The following is a 19,577-nucleotide window of genomic DNA, read 5'->3' as shown; positions in this document are numbered from 1 at the left end:
ATAAATTTGGCTATGGACATACTGAGTGTGAGAAGCTAAGCCACAGACAACAGAGATGTCCAACGGGCAATTACTGACATGAGCCTGAACTTCAGTAGAGGTATTTATGTTAAAATAACACTTGGGGAGTGGTAGTAGCTGAAGTCATAAAAAAGACCACAATCACTCAGAAGAAATTACAAAGTAAGAAAAGAGTTGAAGGACAAAACTCTGGAAATGCTAAGCTATATGCAGGAGATAAATAGTCCATAACAAGACTGAGACGGCATGGTCAGAATGGTAGGAGAAATAAGACAGAGTGGTGCCAAAGTCATAAAAGAGTGTAATGAGAATACAGCAATGTGAAAGAATTCTCATGAAAGTATGAAGCGGAGAACAAGTCCAGGGGCTGAAAGGAGGACTACAGACTAAGGAAACCTCCACTTTGAAGTCCTATGACCACTCCATCTTACTCCCAAGTACTTCAAATAGAGTTATCATACCCTGGCACCACTTTGTATATGATTATGGACTAAATATACATAGTACTATTTTAGAAAAATATTTTTTGCCCATATTTACACTGTAATCTTAAATATAAGAAGCAATGCTTTCATGGTTCTTGCCACATAGTCCCAACCCAAATAGATGTTTGCTGAGTAACACTTGCAGAGAATTTCAATATAAAAGTCTGATTACACATATTAGATCCTCGAGTCCCTCAGAAGCCATGCTGTTTCATTCATCAAGTATCCCAAGGACCTTGCATAATGTCAGTATCAGATGGGACTTTGATAAATATTGACTAAAAAACTGGAATGAATGAACTATTAATGGCTATTTCCTGAGGCAATTTTGTGAGATTTTATAACTTTATGACAATAAACGTACATACATTTTTGTTGTTTTTTTTTGTTTTGTTTTTACATTAACAATAAAAAAATGGAACTTGATCATTCACCAAAAGGCACTGCTTAAAAGTCAGGAAGAAATGCTTTACAGTACAAGTAGCAAACCAAGTAAATATACAAGGGAGTTTTTAAGTTTATAGTAGCTAGATCCACAGAGAAATGTCAGCAACTTCATTTTTCCCTAGCTTCTCTTTGAAAGAGATGGGCAATTAGAGAAATAAAAGCAGCACGTTCTATTTAGATAGGAAATAATCCAGGAGCAGGCTGATGCCATACAACTTAGTGGGAAAACTGACTTCACAAGATCTGGGAATGGCAGAGTAGCCAAGTTGGAAAAGGAGGTTAGTACCTTATTAACACATAAAAATGAAATTCATAACAATAGATTAATAACAAGAGTCGCACATTTGTAACCCAACTGGAAAATATAAAACCTATAAAGCAACAATGTTAGCTAGCTATTAGAAGTTTCATACTGTAAATTTTTGACTTGTAATCTGCTTAGGAAATATAATGGGGGATTTTATAATTGAGCTACTAAATAAACAATACAAAACTACAGAGATGATATTCATCAACAGTATTTAAGATATGCTGCAAAATTAATTTAATGTACATTATAAGGGTCTATTTGGCTAGATTGCAATAAACAAGGAGAGCTGAATAAGGAACTACTAAGAAGTCTTCAATGCAGGAGAACTGCACCCAGTTTTACTCAATGAAAGGTGGTATGAGAAAGGAACAGAAATAACCTGAAGATGTAAAGAAATGCAGGGCAAGGGTAATACAGTACTAGTAGGAGGATATTCAATAACATTTCTCCTTAAAATTGGACACTCACAAATCTATTCCTTGTTCTATTATTTCTTTTTGTTGCTTTAGGACTTCAAATTGTTCTGGATTATCAGTGCCAGACATCTGTGTACTGTAGCTGCCTATTCCTGATGATGATGTTGACTCCAGGGAATTTAAACTTCCATATCTGTTTATTGTCTCAGGGTGTTTGATCTCACTTGTCTCTTGCTCTAAGGGTTTTTCCTGACCTGTAAGTAGAAAGACTGATACAGTAAATTAATCTTTCAAATAAAAAAATGTAAAAGGTAAAAAACAAAGAAAACAAAAACTCCAAACAATTGTCAAGACATTTCCATGTTTCTTAGATGAGTATGCAATACAAGCAAAATACTGAGTACCATCACAAACCATATACTTTGATATTAAAACATACTGAAATTAAAATGTGTATAATTTGCACCATTAAAAGTTCTTTTTGCAGTTGCAGTGCTAAGTATCCACTGGGTTTCTGCTCTCAGCTCATGCCTCATGAGAAATAACTTTCCCTCAAAAAATTCTTGACTGACAGAATACTATATGGTAGCCTTGTAGCTATGAGTTTTTCTCCTAGTAAGGGTAAATGTCAAACACAGGTGAACAAGTCAATCTTCTTAAAACATATTTGCTTGTGTAGATTTCTTCTATAATTACCTTTTCACAAAGCTGCATAAATATGTTAAAGCTTCACTTTAACATGATATTTAAATATTTCTAGGAAGATTTAGAAACAAAAAAGTTTGGATAACTAAGTCAGAAATTTGTAAGTTTAAAGCCATATTAACTCACACAGATTGTTTCTTTATCAGCTAGAGGAGGTCACAAAAATGGCCTAATGGCAACTGGAACTATCCTTTTCAAAATACCATGTACTTGAAATGACAAAGAATTTGTAACTCAAGATGTCACCTTACCAAGAGTTGTCTGAGAGTTGGGATTCACATACTGATCCTTACTCCACTCAACCATACACTTCAAAATTGACACTAAACATTCTAAACCTTTTTTCCTCAGGCTCAATTCCTACAAATTCATAAAAAGAATAAAAACAAAAAGATCTTTTAAGAAAACACATAGCTCTTCCTTGACCAAGTTTAAATTTGAAAATGCTTTTAAAGGTCTTACCTGAACATTACTCATACCAAGTTCTTGACTGCCCCGTCCTTGAGCAATTTTTGATAGATCATTTACTAGTCTTTCAAATATATTTGCTGCATTTAAATCACAGTCATAGTTTACATAAATATCCACTACACTCTGAGCATCTGTAATAATATAATAGATTACTTTTAACAAAAGGCATCAGTATATGAGCATATTTTGGCCTCTTAAGTATCTGTTAATAAAAAGAAATAATAAGGATAATTTCAAATACCTGCACAGATTCTTGTCAATGTCTGAATAACCATCCATTTGTGATCAAATGAGCTGGTAGAAGTTTCCAAAATGTAGAGGAAAATTTCTTTAAAGAACACCTGTGATGAGGGGGAAAACTTCTGTTTCAAATATTATTTATAATTCATATGTGATCACTTTTTAAATATTCCAAAGCTGTAGAGCAGAGATTATTAGGACCCAGGCTCCTCTGGAGTTCAACTCCTTTTGAGTTCCATCTCTGAAACGTAGGACTAAGTAACTTGGGTGTGTGACTTAAACTAGCCCTATGGTAGGAGTATTGTACTTCACATTGTTTTGTTTGCTATCACACAGCCACCACAAAGGAAATCTGCAAAGATGTGGAACTCCTCTGAGTAAGAATTTTGTGAACATATTTACAAAACCAATATAACTCATACTTCATTTTTCAATCCCCCCAAAAGAATAAATTTATTCATCAGTTATGTTTTTCAGACGTTATAACAGGTATCTAATTTTCCTAGGTTTAAATGTACCTAATGCTCTAATCCACACAATAAAAATAATTTCTTACATTATGATATTTTTATAATTACTCATATACTGGAAATCTTTGTCTGAAAACAACAAACTATTTCTCACTATTCTTTACATCATATAATGTCAAAAGGAGTTAATCAACTTAATTAAATAAATTACAATTTAAGAGCAAGAAGGAATTTTTAGATTTAAATTTCTTTTGGAAAAGTGGCTAATTTAAGAAAGGATGACTGAAAAAGAAAACCAAAAGTCACACGTTAACATTTATAGAGCTTGCTTAAGTGGTCCAGAAACTCATACTGATAACATGAGGTAACATCTTCTCCCTCTTAACTGGGTGTGGTACCCTTAAAATGCACTTTTCTTTCACAAAATCCAACATATTTCTATTACTTCCTTAATGTCAGCAGAATTTCCTACAAGAGCTTAACTTGTGAAAAGGGTACGGACCAGGTCTTTCTTGCTAAGCACTGTATCTACATCGCATGGCATAGAGCAAGCATTCAGTAAATATTTATGATCACACTCCTAAACATTGCCCCAAAGCACCCCTGCAGCCAACAAAGAGGAATGCTATGACAATTTCTGAGGGAAAATTCAGAAGAATTACATTTGTTGAATACCTCACAAGACTGCTCAGTTTCAACATTTGATCAATTACATCACACTACATTCCTTTCAGTGACATCATTATTTTTGCAAACCTGGGTTTTAGTGAATGCTATAATAAAGAGCAGGCACTGCATGAAAGTCAATGAAGAACAGGAAATAAGAGTGGCAGTGTCCAAGTGGATTCCACAGTCTGAGGAGTTGGGCAGTGTCCAACAGGTACATACAATTTGGTAGTCAAGTAATTGTGACTACTTAAAAATAAAAACATCATTTAAAAAAATTTATCTTATTTTTCTTCAAATGGAGACTATATTGTTAAGACAAATACTTGTTAAGCTGTTTGGACCTAACTTTTAAAATGGAACTGTAAGGTATTTCTTTTAGGACAAGTACACTGTGAAAAGATTAGACACTCTAAAGGTACCATGAATGAAGAAGTAGGCCATCACTGGGACAAGCAAGCAGCAGTGGACATGACACTTGCTGAGGCCAGAAAGCATGGGTAGTTACAGTGCTCCCTTGCCCCTGGTTGAGGCTGGTGAGCACAAGTGGCTGTGGCATTCTCCTGCACTCAGCCTAAAGCCAGAGGACACACAGACAAGGCACTCTGTCATAGCACTGCTGAAACCCATGGGCACATGTAATCAAGACATTTTCCCACTGCCTTTCTGAAGTCTGAAGACAGCAAGGGTGCCCCTCCCCCTATCCTCTCCAACTGCTTTGCTACAGCCAGTGGGTGTACACAATCTACAGAGTAGATACCAGTTGACTGCCTGGCTCTGGTGGCCAAGAGAGCTGGCATTCAGAACAATATGGGACTGTAACAATCAGAAAGACTATTCTTGGCATGTCACCTTCCAGAGGGCACTGCACAGACAATGGACTGAAACACAATGTGTCTTCCTGTATTTACTTAGCCTGGAAGCTTCAGCATGAGGAACAGGCTTCAGGCCTCCCTCACATTTAGAGGCTAAAAAGCTCCTCCCTGGGAGCATAAGCATTGAGAAGCCGTGCTTTGCACCTCCCCTTGGCCTTGCTACAACTTGACAAGGTTTCCCAGAAAGGAGCTTATGCACTGCATTGGAGTAAGGATTTTTGCAACTGTCACTCAGGGGACATCTTCAGATCTCCTAGTCTGGAGAACAGGACTGTATATATTTGCATATTTAAAAGTTGCTGCCTGGGGGAGGAGTGGCTTGCAAACAGCCTGAAACTAGGTGTTAAATGAGATTCTTCCCCATGGATCACTGACAGGATGTGGCACATCCTCAATAGGTGCATATCAAGAATAAATGAAGTGGTTTAGGTAATCACAAAGGTTCCAGGGACAATCAAGAGCTAGGGCAAGGTTGAATGAGAAGGATCATCACCTGAATAAGGCTACTCCCTCAAGACAGAGAGGTAGCTGTTTCACCAGTACATAGAAACAAACAGAGTCAAGCAAAATGAGGAAAGAGAGAAACAGATTTCAAACAAACAAAATAACAAGACAAAAACCTCAGAAAAAGACCTTAATGATATGGAGATAAGTGACCTACGTGATAAAGAATTCCAAGTAATGGTTATAAAGATGCTCACAGAACGTGGTACAGGAATAGTGAGAATTTTAAAAAAGACAGAAAACGAAATAACAAACAAGTCACAGAGCTGAGGAACACAGTTAAGTGAGCTGAAAAGTACACTAATGGGGTTCAACAGCAGACTGAAACAAAGAGGTAAGGACCAGGGACCTATAAATCAGGGCAGCCGAACTCCCCAAATAGAGCAGCAAAAAGAAAAAAGAGTTTTAAAAAAATGAAGATCACTTAAGGGACAACAACATCAAGTGGAAGAACATTATCATTATAGTGGTCCCAAAAGGAGAAGAGCAAGAGAAAGGGGCACAAGAGTTATTATCTGAAGAATTCATGGCTAGAAACTTCCCTGAGGGAAGGAAACAGACAGACATCCAGGTCAGGAAGCCCAAAGAATTATAAATGAGACAAACTCAGAAAGGTCCACACCAAGACACATTATAATTAAAATGTCAAAAGTTAAAGATACAGAGAAAATCTTAAAAGCATCAAGAGAAAAAGAACTAGTTGTGTATAAGGAAAAACCCAGTGGCTCTCAAAAGGTATCTGAGCAGAAACTGTGTGGCCAGAGGGAATGACATGAGATTTTCAAAGTGCTGAGAGAAAAAAAAACTTCCAACCAATAATACTTTAACCAACAAGGCTTAAAATTAGAAATTACAAAAAGAAAAATCGAAAAACTACAAGTAAGTGGAGATTAAACAACACGTTATTGAACAACTGAGTCATAGGAGAAATCAAAAACTACCTTGAGTCAAATGAAAGCCAATATAACATACCAAAATCTATAAGATGTAGCGGCAAAAGCAGTCCTAAGATGGGAATCACTGCAATAGAAGCCTACTTCAATAAACAAGAGAAATATCAAATGAACAACTTTACATCTAAAGGAATTTTTTAAAAAGAACACATGGAACCTAAACTTTGTAGAAGGAAGTAAATAATAAAGATCACAGTGGAAATAAATGAAAGAAAAACTAAAAAGACAATAGAAATTATCAATAAAGAGTTAATCCTCTGAAAAGATAACATATATTCACAAATCCTCAGGTGAACAACCCAAGAAAAAAAAACGACAGGGCTCAAATCAAATCAGAAATGAAATAGGAGGTTACAGTGGATTCCACCGATATACAAAGGATCACGAAAGACTGCTATGAACAATTATATATCAACAAATTGGACAACCTAGAAGAAATGGATAAATTCTTCCAAGACTGAATCAGGAAGAAATAGAAAATCTGAATAGACCAATTACTAGTAAGGAGATTAAATCAGTAATCAGTGTCTTTAATTGCTGGTGTTGGACAAACAGGACAGCTACATGTGAAATGATGAAACTTAACCACTATCTTACACCACCTACAAAAATTAACTCAAAATGGATTAAAGACTTTAATGTAAGCCCTTTAATCATAAAACTCCTAGAAACAATATAGGTGGTAAGCTTTTGACATCAGCCTTAGTAATGTCTTTTTGGATCTAATTCCAGAGGCAAGGGAAACAAAAGCATAAATAAATAGGACTGTATAAACTAAACAGCTCCTGCACAGCTAAGGAAACCACTAATGAAACAAAAAGGCAACCGACTAAATAGAAGAAAACATTTACAAATAATATATTTAACAAGGGGTAATAACTAAAATATATAAAGAATTTATACAGCTTAATAGCAAAAAACAATTAAAAAATAGGCAGAGGATATGAATAGACATTTTTCCAAAGGAGACAAATATAGATGGCCAACAAACACATGAAAAGATGCTCACCATCATTAGCCATGAGGAAAATGCACATCAAAACCACAATGAGATATCCCTACACTTGTGAGAATGGCTATTATCAAAAAGATAAGAAATAAGTGCTAGTGAGGATGTGGAGAAAAGGGAACTCCTGTGCACTATTGGTGGGAATGTAAACTAGTATAGCCACTATGGAAAACAGTATGGCAGTTCCTCAAAAAATTAAAACTAGAGTGACTATATAACCCAGCAATTCCACTAATGGGTATCTAAACAAAGAAATGAAAATACTAATTAGAAAATATACAGGATGCCTATGTTTATTGCAGCATTATTTAAGAACAGAGAATATTGGGAAACAATCTCACTGTCCATGAATGGGTAAAGAAGACATAATATATACATACAACGGAATACTATTCAGCCACAGAAAAGAATTTAAATCTTGTCATCTGCAACATTATGGATTTATCTTGCAGGTACTATGCTAAGTGAAATAAGGCAGAGAAAGACAAATACTACCATGATTTCACTTACATTTGGAGTCCAAAAACCAAAAACAAAAGAAAACAAAGCTCTGACTCAGATACAGAGAACAAGCTGGTAGGTGTCAGAGGGGTGAGGATGTGGAAGTACAAAATGGGTGTAGGGGAGTAAGAGGAAAAACTGCCACTTGGAAAAACAAGTGATGGGGATGTAATACACAACATGGGGAATATAGTTAATAATTTTGTATTAACTTTGTAAGGTAACAGGTAGTAATTAGATTTATTGCAGTGACCATCCTATAATGTACACAAATGTTAAATCCCTGTGTTGTACAACTGACACTAGTATAATATAGTTAACATCAATTATACTAAACAAACAAATAAAAAGAACGTTTAGAACTCTCCAAATTGTGGAATAAATAAAACCCCTACATTTGGAAAAAGAGGAAAATAAAAACTTTACTCTCTTTGAGTTATCAAATCGTACTAACAAGCAATAGCCTATAACTGTAACTTAAGACAACATGCCCATCAACAGGGGCTCTAAAAAAACCCAAATTTTTAAAGGTTTATAGAGCACCTAAAATATAATACATGTAGTGTAACAGCAATATCATAAACACTTTGTCTGCAAATATTTTCTTGGAAAGTTGTGTATTAACTATTTTCTGATGTAGACATGTAAGTTAATGTCTGTGGAAAAAATCACATTATAGAAACTCTGAAATGAATATTCTCAAAATATGAACATTTATGTAATAGCAATCTTTTTTTTTTCAAGGTGTGATTTTTTTTTTTTGTCTTGTGAATAAACTGATCTATGCTTGCTTTCTTTTTTTATTTTTTTTACAAGATTTTATTTATTTATTCATGAGAGACACAGAAAGAAAGGCAGAGGCAGAGGGAGAAGCAAGCTCCCTGCAGGAGCCCTATGCAGGACTCAATCCCAAGACCCCGGGGATCATGACCTGAGCCAAAGGCAGAGGGGCTCAACCACTGAGCCACCGAGGTGCCCCAAGTAATAACAATTTTAATGTTGCTTTGCAAATTTAGGTTTTTTGGCTTTGTTTTCTCCAACTAGAACAGAGCTTATCCCGCATTTGAATGTGTTTAGTGTTTTCAAAAGCGTATCTACACTTGTCTTGTTTGATCCGTGAAATAAACCTGATCTCTTTAAAAATACAAATCAGTATTACAACAATTTTGTAATGAGAATCTACCATCTGAGGAGAAAGGAAACTTCTTACCAGTATTTTCTTTTAAATTTGTGCTTCCAAATTTAAAATATTCCAAGTTTTGTATATCAAATTTAATCTACAAAAATAGTAATCTCAATTTAAATGATCTTTGTGATAGCTGTTCCCTAAGAATTTATATTTCAGTCTACTAAACTACTTAAAGAAATTAAGTCCCAGTGTTCAGAAATCTCTAAGTAAATAAATGCACAGTCTTCTAAAATGACGTAATGGCAATTTAAATGCTTTATTATCACATGAAAAGACTTTTGGGTTAGTATGGAAGTAAAAGTTCCAAAAGTCTTTTTTTTAAATCTCTTTTAATTGTAATTCCTGAAGATAATGGGAAAACTATCAAAAAATAGCAACTGTTCCTAGTTAAATGCCTTCCATTATTTTAATAGACATAAGACAAACTAAAATTGACAATATACATGCACCAGAAATGTTTCCTGTTCAAAATTTGGCCCCAGTTTAAAAACTTTTCAGTTAAAATACCAAGGCCTTATTCTGTCTTATTTCCATAATATTCTATGCAAATTATAATAGATACTGTAGAGCATTAATAATAAAGTATAATAGGATTGTTCTACCCACCTCAAATCTCTAGGAAAATGATAATTTATCACTTGCACATTAGAAAAATAATACAAAGCAAAAATTAAAATTTCAAATTCCTAAAATATAACACTAAAAATATAAACCATCTCAACAGCCTCTCTAAAGTGCCCAAAACTTAGATGGCTTAAAACCATGTAGATATAGTATATGTTTAGAGCTTTCTTTTAAGATAACCAAATTCACTATTACATACCATATAAACAATGGCAAAATTATTGCAAGGACCAAATTACCTCAAAACATCCAGAGAATCATTCATTCAACCACTATAAATTCCATGAAGGCAGAGGCTGTGTTTTAATTTGATTTTGTATTCTTAGCACTTACCCAGTGCTTAGTACTTCATAAGCACATGTTAGTCGAATGAGTAAATGAAAATAAAAACAGCAGAGCTGACCCTTGAACAATGTGAGGGTTAGGGTTACTGATCCCTGCAATTGAAAATCCACATATAACTCTGGCTCTCCAAAAAACTTAAGTTCTAATAGCCTAGCCTACTACTGACCACAAGTCTACTGACAACATAAACATTCAACACATATTTTGTACATTACATGTATTTTTTTTTTAAGATTTATTTAATTAATTTATTTATGATAGTCACACACACACAGAGAGAGAGAGAGAGGCAGAGACACAGGCAGAGGGAGAAGCAGGCTCCATGCACCGGGAGCCTGACGTGGGATTCGATCCCGGGTCTCCAGGATCGCGCCCCGGGCCAAAGGCAGGCGCCAAACCGCTGCGCCACCCAGGGATCCCACATTACATGTATTATATGCCATATTCTTACAATCAACTAGAGAAAAGAAAATGTTACTAAGAAAATCATTAAGAAAAAAAATTCTAAGGAGGAGGAAAATACATTTACAGTACTGTACCTTATTGAAAAAATCTACATATAAGTGAGCCTACCCAGCTCAAAGCAGTATTGTTCAATGGTCAACTGTACCTGACAATACACAAATATTATTATTTTACATTCTGAAAAAGTTTCTAAGGGATCAATAATCTGATTTAAAACACGAAACAAATGAAATACCCAACAATATCTAAATGCAGAACATACCTCAATTTGCATCTTCAGATGTGTCTTGAAGTTTGACAACAAAGTGAGAAATATGGAAAGAGAAAGCTCAAAAACTTCTGGAACAGACGAGACTCCATTTTTTGAGAGTGCAACACACAGATACTGTTTAATAGCATTAATAAACATCTCATTTGTCCTGAAAACAGGTCCTGCATTCTGCAGAATGGATAGAAGTAACTGCAATGAAAGAATCTTGGATCGTAACTCATGAGACCTAAAATGTAAAAAAGAAGGCACAGTATATGGACATATTTAGCATTAAGGTAATAAAAGACTGTTCAAAGATATTTCCTGGTACCACATAATTTCATACACTTTTAAATGGAGAAGAACAGAAAACTCTACCACATAAAAAAAGTACAGTACACAAATATGCTTTGCCACTAATAATGAGTAGTTCCACTTATGTTCTCAAGTACTACATAATTTCACAAGCTTTTTATATGGAAAAACAATCATTCACATATATTTAAAATCAACTTATTGTTCCTTTTGACAAGAAAAATAAAGATTATTCCTTGTTCCTTTCTTTCACAGTGTATTTTACCTTTTAGAAATCATCATGAACTTCCCAGATTATGTGCCGTTATTTAGTATATAATAGTTCCACAGTATATAACATTTAACAGTTTAGTATATAATGTACTTTTTTCCTAGGTATGTTACTCAAAAGCCTTAAACAAAATAAAAAGTTCCAGTTGCATGAATAAGTTATATAGGACTACTTCAAGCTTATTTTTTCAATAACCATTTAAAGGTATTTTCTTTTTTGAAAAATAAAGGCTTTTAGAACATTTCTATCTCTTAACAGTTTACCATTTATTCTAAACATAATAATGAAATGCAAAAATCCACCTTTTCAGCTTAAATTTTCACTTTTTTTCTGATCAATATACTAAGCCATATTCTGATCAGTATCTAGAGCATTATAATTATCAGATTTCACACATATAATTTTTCTCCCATTAAAACAAGTTTCTTAAGGCCAACAGACCAAGACTGGATCCCAGGCAACTTTTCAAATATAGAACACGCTTAAATGCTTTAGCAGCTAATTCTTCTATTTTTTTCAAATGCTGTATCAATCACATTCACACCACGGATAGTAAACTTAATTGTTCCTGATTTCTGTCTTAAAAATGTTATGGCTTTAAGGGCTGAGTATTTCAAAGATTAAGAAACTCTAACAAGAAATATTTAATTTCATGTAAATGGGAATCACAAATATATTGCCATCTTTGAAATAAAAGTGAAACCAATAATATCATCACTTGCTATTTATTACATATCCACTTTCCAAGATGGCTATACCTCTGAATCTATGACTATGTGCAACAAATATACACCCCCTGCCAAAAAAAATGTTTAAATAAATCAAGTTAGAAACAGTGAGAAGAAAGATTATGAATAGCTACAGGAAAATATGACATGGGTGAAATATTTTCCCTTCATGTTGAAGCCTTCCAAGGCTTTTGTATTACTACTACTTTCTAGCCTAGCTATTGTATCATCTTTTTCTCAATTCCAATAGTTATTAAAACCTGCACATAAGTTTTTGTTATGTTTTATTTTTGTATCCTCAGCTCTAACAAACTGCCTTGTACGTAGTATGTGCTCAATACAACTCGTGGATTTATTCATGCACCATTTAAACATTTATTAAGTACCTACTATCTATAAGGCATTATATTATGAAAAAATGATCAAAGGATTGTCTTATGTACATTTTTACAGGCAAAAGCAGCTAGAAATTTCAGGTCTGCAGTTTTTCACAGGGTAGTTTCAAATTATAATTCAAACTTAACATTTCCCAAAACATGTCAGCAAGATCACAAAATATTAAGAGAAACAAGGCAAAAGAGAAAATGATATAACTATAAGTCATTAATTTTGGAGAAAGAAATCATTCAAGGTAAGAAACCATATATTCCCTTTGGAAAATGAACAATTTCTAGGGATGGAAAATTTGATTTCTTCCATATTCAATTGCAATGTTTAATGTCCCTGATGACCAAAAAGATCTTTTTCTTATGTTCAAACAAAATTTCCTAAATATTTGGTTTACATCCACTGAGTAGGAGGAGAACTAATTTACATTATTCCTCATAAGAATCCTTTGTAATATTAAAGATTGCTGCTCTCCAAAACTAGATTATTCTTTATAAGGTGCTAAAGGAAGTCCCACCCCCAAAAGAATACTCCTTAAAATCATGTAATTTCTTTTTGTTGTGGACACTTTAAAGAACTCTCCCTTTTCTGCTTACAGTTTTTCAAATCACATTTTTAAAAAAATTGATTTGGAAAACTAAACATCTGAAACTTTTAAGGTTAATAGCATTTTTGAATCATGGCAAAGATGACCTTCAGCAATAATACAAAATTCTTAAGTTATTTCCCCCTTAAAGTAAGTCTTCAGCAATTTGCAATGACATGGTTATTTTTCCCTTCACAGAATAAGAAATTTTAAAAATTTGTATTCTTATACACAGGGTATAATCAAGTTTATACTGCAATCTAACAACCCTAATCCTTTTTCTGTACAGTTTATATTTCCAAAATATAAAAAAAATCAATGTTCTATTTCTGACTCTCAGGATTTGAGCCTAAAGATTTTAGAATTTTAGGCTTTAGGGCCTAAAAATGTTTCTCACTGAATCAGTATAGTGTGACAAAATAAAAAATAGAACAAATGTGGTTTCCCAAAACTTATAAAGTTTTTATTATAACTGTGTCTAATCTTTCTTCTTAGGTGACATTTAGAAACTGAAATGCTCTAAGGTCTTAAAAAATGAAGTAGTATTGCTTACATCTCCCATTTCAATATCCTTTTCTCAAAGCTACTCAGCCCTTCTTTAAAACTTCTTTCTCCAAAAAGTTCTCCTAGAATTGTCATGCTGTATTACATCATGTTGCAACATTAGGCAGGTATGGCTAACAGTGCCCAAACTCGGTCTCAAGCAAAAATTAGTTACATTTGACTCATATGAAATGAAAGATATTTGATGATTCATGGCTTACAAAAATGGCACTTTCCTACAGTTTAAACTAATATATTTGACAGGAATCAGATAAGTGACTTCTATCTCAAAGTGCTTCCTGCTTCCCACAGAGAAAGGTATCACATTAGGACATTTTTCAGACCTTAATGAATATGTAGTATCTTTCACCATGAATTTTAAAATTTCTCTTAGGTTTTATTACCTTTCAACTGGTAGCTTTCAGAAACCTAGCATGAATCTGCATGTAACACGGCTACATTAACTCCAAAGTTTCTTATAATACCGAAATAAGAATTCTTTCAATTGTTCAACCAGGTACAATTCTCTAATGCTGTTGGTATGCTTTGGGAAACAGTATAAGGTATCTAGCAATTTTGGAATTGTTTTTCAAATACATTTCTTAAAAAGCAAAATAATCCCAGTTTATATTTTTGATGTTTCTACAGGACAAGAAGAACAAAAGAAAATCCAAAGACTATCTATCTTATAGTAAGTTAAGTTTCAAGTTTAAAAAACTGTATTTTTCAAGACTAGCTAATAACTTACTTTGGATCTGGTGGTCCATCTGATAGTGGTTTCATGGACAGTTTACACAATGACCTGAATACTAGAAAGGCATCCTTTTGTAAAATGTGGGAAAACTTAGCACCAGGTGAAGGTCCTGAAGAATTTCCAGATTCCTAAACAAATTAACATACCATGTAAATAAAGACATTTGCCAGTATAAAATCATTTCAGCCTTCTATGGAGGGGGTTCTGTTGGAGGAGAAACGAGATGAGGAATTTGCTAAACCATTTCTCTTTAGTTTGACATACCACCCTCCTCCCCTGCAATAAATTAATACCTTAAAAATAAATTCTTTTTTAAATAAGGATTTTTATATGAGAGAGAGAGAGAGAGCATGCACATGGGTAGAAGGAGTGGCAAAAGGAGAGGGAGAAATAGACTCCCCAGTGAGCAGGGAACCGGACTCCAAGCTTGATCCCAGGACCCCAGGGTCATGACCTGCACCAAAGACAGATGCTCAACCAACTGAGTCACCCAGGCACCCTCAAAAATATACTCTTTAAAAATATTCTCTCTTTGCCACCAAAATTTGGAATTTATCCAGTTCATACCAATATTTAACAAAATCTGGCACATCATACCCTGACAAGATAGCCCACCCATGGCCTAAACCATACTTTCCACTCCCTATCACTGGGTGTTTTATGTTTTTGTCCTATTTTATGTTTTATCTACTCTGTGCAGATACTTATAAAACAACAGAAACTGTCAAGGCAACAAAGCCAAGAAATCTGAATCGTATACATAGGGCAATGATTTAGGGTAGGACTCCCTTACCTAAAATAAGAACACACTAAAGGGTAGGGAAACATATAGGGTATAGGGTAGGGAAGATGAGGAAAACCTAACATTACCATTGTATAGATTCCACTGTAGCCCTGAATGAAAGTAAGATAAAGTTCCCTAGATTTCTAAAATTCTCATCCAATGATACTAGAATTGTCCTATGAATACATGATAAAAATGGTCTTTTTAAATGCAATTTCAATGGGGGGGGGCATAGAGAAGTGTGAACACATACGAAATAACTTAGAGTTGAGAATTTAGTTATCAATATATTTAGGGAATAAACTGCTTTAATTTATATCAATAAGAAAAACCCAAGTTTTTATTTTCCCTAACTATAATCAGCCAGCATTATCAATTGGACATATTCACCACAGGGTACTGGTAGCCTATAAATTTATAAGATTAACAAGATACCCTCTACCCCCCCCCCATTTATACCTGAGTATCATTGGAAGAGACAGATAATCTGTCATCAGGTAAAGACGGTGTATATGCAACAGAAATTGGTGTTCCTGGAATTCCATTTGCTTGAATATTTTCACTGTCGCTACCATCTTCTATAGTTCCAACGTTGCCATCTGCACTCGCATTTATAGTAGTCCTTTCTCCCATATCTAAAATGGTATGAAGAAAAAAGCATGCAAATATATCTGACTTAACTGAAGTGTACTGAAAAAGGATAAAGAGTATTTAAAATGCAACAGTAGCAAAAAAGCAATGTGAAATAGTATGTACTGGCACCATTTAAAGGTTAGCATACTTAGTAGTAAGTATGCATTTGGAATATATCCAAATATAATCCTTAAGTAGCTCTAGCTAGGAAACACACTCAGCTGATGAAAGGCTAACTGGGATGTGCCAAAACAGAAGCTTACTTTCAGTCTATATTATCATGTACTAAACTTGGTTCTAATGAATGCTAATGCCTTAAGAAGATAAGAGAGATTTCCTCCCAAAAAAATCTCATTATCAAGTAAGTTAGAGAAATGCTGGGAAATAGCTTTATTATAGCCTTTAATTTGCTCTCTGAAGAGGCTATATAATATGCAGTGTTTCCAAAATCTGTTTTACCATGAGCTCCTCTTCCTCTTTTTAGAATACCTATTAATAACTCTAATAATATATTCTTTAGAACATAGGTATAGAAAAATTGGCCTACACTCCTTGAATATTTTTCAGCATGTCACTCTGAGTAATTACACTTTTAATTAATATAAACAGAAATAAATGACTTCCAGTAGAACAGATAATGCAAATAATATCAGGTCTTATAACTCCTCTACATGTAATGTATGTTATTTCAAAAAAGAAATACATACATGTTTGTGGCCATAACTCAGCCATCTGGCAGGAAATTGCTCATTTCACACTACCAATTAAAAGAGAACTATATAAAAAAAAAAAGAAAAAAGAAAAAAGAATGGAGAACTATAAGCAATGGAAATATACTATAAGGAGCAAATTTTGGAATATGAAAATTCTGTGTTTCAATCATGTTTCCCCATTTAACTGGATAACTTATTTCATCTTTCTTTGTCTCAGTTTCTTCATCAGCAACAAAGATAATAAATGTGAGGAATCGTTGAAACACACACACCCTACATACATATAATACTGAAAAACACAACTGGTTCTCAATAAATGGTAGCTATTATTTTGTCAATATATGATAACATGAGCCCAATTTTTAACTGATTCAGTGATGAAAGGAGTATATATATCTGGTGTCTCAACTCTGAAGATGCTTTCTTCTCTCCAAATTAGAATACCTTGGATACATTAAACTGGATGATTTAAAAGTATGTTTTACAATTAAAAACTGGTACATGAAAAAGATACTTAGTAATAAAATATATTTGGGGAACTCTGCATTACACAAAACAGTAGTTTTCCCATGGACCTTTTGAGACTTTAACATGCTAATATTAGATATGCTAAATACTATTGTAACTTTTAACATATATATATTATATGCATACTATATATGTATTTATGTGCTAGATACTGCTAGAACTTTTAAAATATATATATTATTTATTATAGATATCTTACATATATAAAAATGTTTAATATGCAATGTATTCTCTGGAAGAAGTCATAAAAAATTTAACAACGATTATCAGAAATTGATAATCATCCCTCAAAGCACTTATTTCACTTTCTCGCAACACCTAATTACATCTCCTCCCACTGCCCCTCCTCCACTTTCCCTTACCAAAGGACTTTCACCTTCTACTTAGCTAAGAAGTAGGTAATTTAACATAGGCTATTTCAGTTTCCCTTGTCCCACCATAAAGTTCTTCCCAAAAAAATCAACAATCTTTTTCTTTCAAATATTCCTTTGTATTTCTCAAGTTAACTATTTATTCACCCTCAAATCCATCTCTTCTTACATTCATTAGTATCTTCCCCCCTCAAATATTTTCTTCTAACATTATATTTTCAATCTCATGTATATGACTGAATCTTCTCCAATACTCAAAACATACTCAAATCTTTCCACTGGAAAAAAAAAATCTTCCTTCAACTCTTGCTATACCTCCACTACTGTCCATTTTTCTCCTTTCTTTCACACTTCTGAGAGGAATAATCAATATTCATTGATACTTTCTTTCCCCCTTTCCTAGGAAATTTCTCAAAGAATTGAAAATATTCTTCACTTTACTGCTTTCTACAAGTTAACTTAAAATCTCTCAATTTTCTCACTGTAAAAAAGGGAATAGTAACAACACCTAAATATCCCAGTGTTTGGGAAGGATTAAATGAATAAACGTAAGTAAAGCACATAAAATCATATGGGATACATAGATACACAGAAAATACTGGAGGAAAAAAAAAAAAAGAAAATACTTGAGAGTTAGATATTACTATTCTCTATGTCTTCTCCTCTAATTCTCCCTCCAATTGTCCCCTAAAAGTAAGTGCAGACTTCTGTTTTCAAGGGAGTAAACTGAGTCCACTAAAAATTAACTTCTCCTTTGATGAATTCCACTGAAATTTCTATGAAAAATATAAAAAAGAGACAAATGTATTGTTTTTAACATTATTGCTTTATTTCACCAGTAAGTTTGATAATTGTTAGTCTGGTATTTTTCACTGCCATGATAAAATTCAAGTTAATCTTGACTTTAAAAAAAGTAAAATTATACCCACGCACATCCACACTTAATTTGATAGAGTATCTTCCAAAAGACAATAGCAATGATCAAACTTACTGGTGAAATACAGCAGTAATGTTAAAAACAAAATGAGGTTCCTTGTCATCATTCACACTATTCAATATTTTCTAGAAGTTCAAACCAATGTTCTATAATAGAAACAAAAGAACAAAAATGAGGAATAAATATACTGTAAAAAGAAGAAATTAAGACAAAATATATTATTCACCTAGAAAACCCAAGATAATCAAATAAAAAACCTTTAGAAACAATGAGAGTTCAAAGGTGAATAAGTAGAAGACAAACATAGAAAAATAAGGGTTTTTCTATATTCCAATTAAATTAGGAAGTGGGAGCCTTTTGTGGCCAGTGCCAGCAGCCAAAAAATGAAGTTCAGTTCCTTTGTGACTTCTGTCTGGACCAAGAACGGTAAAGGTATTTCAAAGCACCTTCCCACATTCACAGGAAGATTATGTCTTCCCTTCTTTCCAAAAAGCTGAGACAAACCCCCCCCCAAAACAACAACAACAACAACAACAACAAAAGCTGAGACAACAGAAGTACAACGTTCAATCCATGTCCATTCAAAAGAATGATGAAGTACAATTTTTGTGAGGACACCACAAAAGTCAGCAAATTGGCAAAGTAGTCCAGGTTTACAGGAGAAACGGAGCATCTACACTGAACGAATACAGCCAGAGAAAGTCAGTGGTATAACTGTCCATATGGGCTTTCACTCCAGCATAAAAAGTCTGGTTAACACTAGACTAAAACCGGACAAAGATGGCAAAAACATCCTTGATGTAAAGCCAAATCTCACCAATTAGGAAAAGGGCAAATATAAGGAAGAAACAACTGAGAAGATGCAGGAATAAAATAATCTTATATATGACTTCAAATAAAAACTGTTAAAGTGAAAAAAAAAAAAAAAAGTAGAAAGTGGGGGGAAAAATGATTTATCCAAAATAATATCAAAACTAAAACTAAGGGGCAGTCCGGGTGGCTCAGCAGTTTAGTGCTGCCTTCAGCCCAGGGCCTGATCCTGGAGACGCAGGATCAAGTCCCACATCGGGCTCCCTGCATA

The 19,577-nt window shown here is 33.8% G+C and overlaps 1 protein-coding gene and 1 pseudogene across 6 annotated transcripts in view; one reads left to right on the top strand and one right to left on the bottom strand.

Annotated features, from left to right (window-relative positions):
* ARFGEF1 (ARF guanine nucleotide exchange factor 1) overlaps window positions 1-19,577 on the bottom strand; it is a 140,120-nt gene that overhangs the window by 50,263 nt on the left and 70,280 nt on the right. For 3 of the 6 annotated variants that reach the window (XM_072804345.1, XM_072804347.1, XM_072804349.1), the window contains 7 exons: window positions 15,774-15,949; window positions 14,525-14,658; window positions 10,959-11,193; window positions 3,097-3,196; window positions 2,847-2,986; window positions 2,636-2,744; window positions 1,732-1,948 (listed from right to left, as the gene is read on the bottom strand). In XM_072804345.1, the coding sequence (XP_072660446.1) occupies window positions 1,732-1,948; window positions 2,636-2,744; window positions 2,847-2,986; window positions 3,097-3,196; window positions 10,959-11,193; window positions 14,525-14,658; window positions 15,774-15,949 (1,111 nt within the window). Of the gene's footprint in view, window positions 1-1,731; window positions 1,949-2,635; window positions 2,745-2,846; window positions 2,987-3,096; window positions 3,197-10,958; window positions 11,194-14,524; window positions 14,659-15,773; window positions 15,950-18,550; window positions 18,570-19,577 lie in introns of those variants that run through there. The other 3 variants (XM_072804346.1, XM_072804348.1, XM_072804350.1) reach the window with 2 other exon arrangements.
* LOC140620306 (large ribosomal subunit protein uL24-like) lies at window positions 18,880-19,368 on the top strand (annotated as a pseudogene).

The sequence above is a fragment of the Canis lupus genome, chromosome 28 (assembly GCF_048164855.1).
Source record: "Canis lupus baileyi chromosome 28, mCanLup2.hap1, whole genome shotgun sequence".
NCBI lineage: Eukaryota > Metazoa > Chordata > Mammalia > Carnivora > Canidae > Canis > Canis lupus.
The sequence above is the reverse complement of the archived record's forward strand: the minus strand, read 5'-3'. Positions and strand labels throughout refer to the sequence as shown.